Here is a 4,783-nt window from a genome sequence, read left to right as displayed (position 1 = left end):
AAGAGAAAATTGTATATACGAATACATATATTTTCGTCCTATACACTTATTATTATACAAATATAGATTTTTCTCTACCAGTTCTCTTTTATCTGTCTCTTTTTCTCGCTTTACACAAATACAAATTCCATTTGATAGCTTAATATGGCATAAATTATTTTATTAATTTTTGTGTAAATTATATGATATTTGATCGATAAATAGAAAATAAGTTATTTATCAATGAAAACTAATAGGACATTTTGTTGACAACTCAGAAGCGCATAACAAATACATGTTAAGTTTCGAGAGAATCAATGTATTCCTTCCTTTTAATAAAGAATTACATGCTTTCTTTTTTATATTCTATTTGAAAATGAAGGATCCTTTTTCTTTTTTTACAATACTTTATTTTTAACTTTTCACGTGATATATTTTAAATGTTAAGATTTAATTAAAGAGATTTGATATATTTAATATAAGATCACAAAATTAAAATATCTTCTTTATTTTGTTAAACCCCATGTCATGTCAAAATAAATCTCTCTTTAGATAGACACAAAGGAAATGTCATTTTATGTAAAAGATGAAATAACTAATCCTTATATAACTAATATCTTTATAAAATAATACATATATTTGTTTACAATTAATCCTTACATTATTGATACATGTATAACACTAAGTAATATTATTATTACTTTTTAGATATAAGAAAATTCCAAGTATTTTAATAATCTATACTAGTTTGCTTGTCTTGCTTCTTTGATTTTTTTGGGGATGGGAGGTTGACTTATAGGCCTTGACGTCAAAGTCGTTACATCACATTTTCTTAAAATCACTTAGAAATGGTAATCCTCTCTATTGCCTTGCTCTTTCTTTCATTATTCCACGAAACTTCCTTTACCTAGTTTTCTAATATTTGGAAATAATATACACTTTACTTTATAATTTTAACTCTCTATTTTCTCCATCTGAGATAAGACCATAACACCTTATGTTATACCCTATATAAACCCTCTAACCCCCCTCTTTTCCTCATATCATTTCCTCTTAAATTTTTTTGAATTTCATCTAACTTTTTCCCCAATGGCAACCAAAAGATTCTTTGATGACTTTGTTGATCCTGACTCCAATCGACCAAATTACAAACGTCTAAGAAAAACACCTTCTTTTGCTTCGTATGTCATGATTAATTACTTTTTATATATAATATTTCAAGATTAATTTATATGTCATCTTCTAATTAACTTTTTGTTTCTATTTGCTTGTAGTGTGATTAAAGAAGTGGTGAAGGTGAATTTCTTAGATAACTTTTGTTCAGCCTTGGAACCCATGCTCCGAAAAGTGGTATATATATTTCAAGATTTAATATTTCGACCTACATACAAAATATAATTATTTTGATGTTCATCTGAGAAACTCCTCTTGTCAATACTTATTTAAATTTCTTTATTGAAATTATGTATAGGTACATGAAGAGGTTGAAAGTGGACTAAGAAGATATTCTAGATCAATAGGAAGATCACCTTCACTAAGAATTAAAGCACTTGAACCATCAAACCTACGTTTAATATTCAACAAAAAACTTTCTCTACCAATCTTCACCAATAGCAAAATTATGGATTCAAATGGTCAATACCCTCTCCAGCTCCTACTTGTAGACGCGACGGGTGATTGCCTAGTTCCAACCACCTTAGGTACCCCGATTAAAATCGAGATCGTGGTGCTAGATGGAGACTTTCCTTGTGGAGAAAATTGGACACATGAAGATTTCAATAAGAATATAGTTAAAGAAAGGGCAGGAAAAAGACCTTTGGTTACTGGTGAACTTAACATTACTATGAGAGATGGTGTTGCTTCTCTAGGTGATCTTGAATTTACTGATAATTCTAGTTGGATTCGAAGCCGGAGATTTCGTATCGGTGCAAAAGTGGTTCACATAGGAAATGGTCAAAATTCAATACGAATAATGGAAGCTATGACTGATTCTTTTATGGTTAAAGATCATCGCGGAGAACGTAAGTCATTTTTTTCACACTAATTATATCGTATCGATACAAAATATATTAATTACTCACACACACATGTCATTTGCTATATCTTTTGAGTCAAACACTCACATCTATACCTAACCCTAGGTATACTATATGTGCACTTTATTAACAAGTATATTTATAGAGAGAGTGATTTTTATCGTGATAATTTAGTGATATCGAGTTATATATAATTAATTTGAAGGCATCAGATTAATGAAATCTATTATTATTTCTTTTGTACTAAGATCATAATTCATATACGTATATATGTTTTTTTTGTAGTGTATAAGAAGCATTATCCACCAGCATTAGGAGATGATGTGTGGCGTCTTGAAAAAATTGGAAAAGATGGAACATTTCACAAGAAGCTAATTTCACATGGCATAGAGACAGTTCAAGATTTTCTCAAGTTGGCTAATATTGACCCACATAAAATAAGAAGGGTACGTGTATTGTCAACTATGTAACACGGTTTCGAAAGAAATTAGAACGTTGAATTCATTAAATTTAAAATTTGAAATTATTTCTGCTGACAGATACTTGGAAATGGAATGTCGGAGAAAATGTGGGAAGTAACATATAGACATGCAAAAACTTGTGAGATGGGAACTAAATCATACATAGCTAGAGGACCAAACTACATTCTTATCCTCAATCCAATATGTCAAGTTATTAGAGCAATTATTAATGGACAAATTTGTCATAGTAGAGAGTTAAGAGGAATTCAAAGGGTAAGTTTAATTTTTTTTTTTTAACTTTTGTAACAAATTTATAATGTTTTGAACTTTTTCACTGATTTTTTAAAAAATAATCGTTTTTGTCTTTTTAATAGTCCTATATTGAGAATTTGGTGAGGAATGCCTTCACAAATTGGAGTTCTTTAGAAGAAGTTGATGGTGGCCTGCAAGTCAATGAACCTGCAGCTTTACTCACTCAAGGTACTTTAATTATATACTTGCGTGTATAAATTATAATATAAAGTTTGTAGGTTGTGAGCCACTATAAATGATACTTGATTATTCTCTATTCCCCAATTGAAATTGTTTTAAACTATATTCCCTTATTTTACTAACACTACAGTAAATAAAGGATTTTGTGACAAATATTTATACAGTAATAATATAATTATCATTATATTATATTTATTAGTAATAAAAAATATATTTGTAATTAACACTCTATATACATGTAGCTTAAAATTTTAGCGACTTTGAATATAATGATATTAACTCTAATTCTATTAAATATTTTTATAACAATAATATTATCGTGTAATAATAAAATTTACCTGATTGTTTAAAATAAAATAATAAGACAAGGGGATTTATTTCATTTTTGAATACCCATATGCAAAAGGCTCTCCTAATTACTTATAAAGACAATGATGCTAAACATAATTTGGCTAAAAAGCTCATGAACTTAATTTGGAATCTATCTAAAATAAGGAATAAGTGTAAGTCAACCCTTTACGTTACTATATTTTAGTACAACGTGTTTGCCATCAAATGCCTAATAAATAATACAACTACTTGACATTGAATTTAGCATATTTTTTCCTAGTAATTCCTTCCCAACACACACACACACACACATATATATATATATGTGTGTGTTTGATATAATACTTAAAATACTTGATAATTAATTAATTTGTTGTGTATGATTAGGAGAACGAGGGGTGCATCATCAAAATGGCTATCCTAGGTGTGCACTTTTGACTGCAACAGATGGATCAATTGAGTGTAGTGATTGGATTGTTAACCAAGCAGACATTAGCTTGCCTATTCAAAATGGAGTTTGTTATATCTCAGAATCTTCTTCTAAGGAGGAATTAAATTATTTGTGAACTTTAAAGGAAAATATGAGATTTAAGGGCATCAAAGGAATGAATTTTACGATCAAGTTGATATCGAGAGTAAATAAAACGACATGAACAGTGAAAATTCATATAGATATGTCTTGATTTGTTTGTTATTGAAGCATAATTGCTTGTTGTTTGATGTACATATACAAATTGTGTAACCCAATCCATAAAGCGAGGGGCAAAAAATGTGGTAGTTGTGCCTCCCCTCTGTGAAAAGGATGTGTGGTTTGCAATATCAAAGTTTTTTCTTTGCTATTTCATAAAATCTCAATTGTTGTATCCCACTATGTTTAATGTGAACGACAAGATAAAATTTCACAATAATTCAAAAATTATTGTACATAAAATTTATAAAGTGATTTAAATTATATTAAATTCAAAATACATTGATTCAAATAAATATTGTGGATAACATAACTAGATTATTATTTTAAATTCCATTGGGCTAGTCCTTCAAATTGAGCTACAAATTATGAGATCGATCATATTGATAGGTCCTGCTAAGTCCAATATGTCATCTTATTCCAGATATCTAATTTAGTGTCACATGTCAAGTGACATACCATACCAAGTGAAATGAAGAAACTACATGTTAAAATGACATAACATACACAGTCAGATCAAAGGAAAGGAAAATATAGTTACTCATCTTCAACTTACTATAAGAAAAGAGTTTTCTATGCTCGATAACAAAATGACTGTGAATTAAATACTCGAGTTACTCATCTTCAACTTACTATAAAAAAGGGTTTCCTATGCTCGATAACAAAATGACTATGAATTAAATACTAGAGTTATTCATCTTGAACTTACTATAAGAAAAGAGTTCCCTATGCTCGATAACAAAATAACTATGGATTAAATACGTTTCTAGACAAGAGGCCTGAGTAAGATTAACAAA

At 28.9% G+C, this 4,783-nt stretch overlaps 1 protein-coding gene across 1 annotated transcript; it reads left to right on the top strand.

The window, feature by feature from the left end:
- Positions 1-926: 926 nt before the first annotated feature.
- Positions 927-4,229, top strand: LOC101256262 (protein SAR DEFICIENT 1-like). Its single transcript, XM_004252182.4, has 7 exons — positions 927-1,160; positions 1,254-1,329; positions 1,451-2,000; positions 2,301-2,461; positions 2,555-2,749; positions 2,851-2,956; positions 3,686-4,229. The coding sequence occupies exons 1-7, from the start codon at positions 1,069-1,071 to the stop codon at positions 3,862-3,864; spliced, it is 1,359 nt and encodes a 452-aa protein (XP_004252230.2). The 5' UTR covers positions 927-1,068; the 3' UTR covers positions 3,865-4,229.
- Positions 4,230-4,783: the final 554 nt, after the last annotated feature.

Source organism: Solanum lycopersicum, chromosome 12 (genome assembly GCF_036512215.1).
Source record: "Solanum lycopersicum chromosome 12, SLM_r2.1".
In the NCBI taxonomy this organism is placed as follows: Eukaryota; Viridiplantae; Streptophyta; class Magnoliopsida; order Solanales; family Solanaceae; genus Solanum; species Solanum lycopersicum.
The sequence above is the reverse complement of the archived record's forward strand: the minus strand, read 5'-3'. Positions and strand labels throughout refer to the sequence as shown.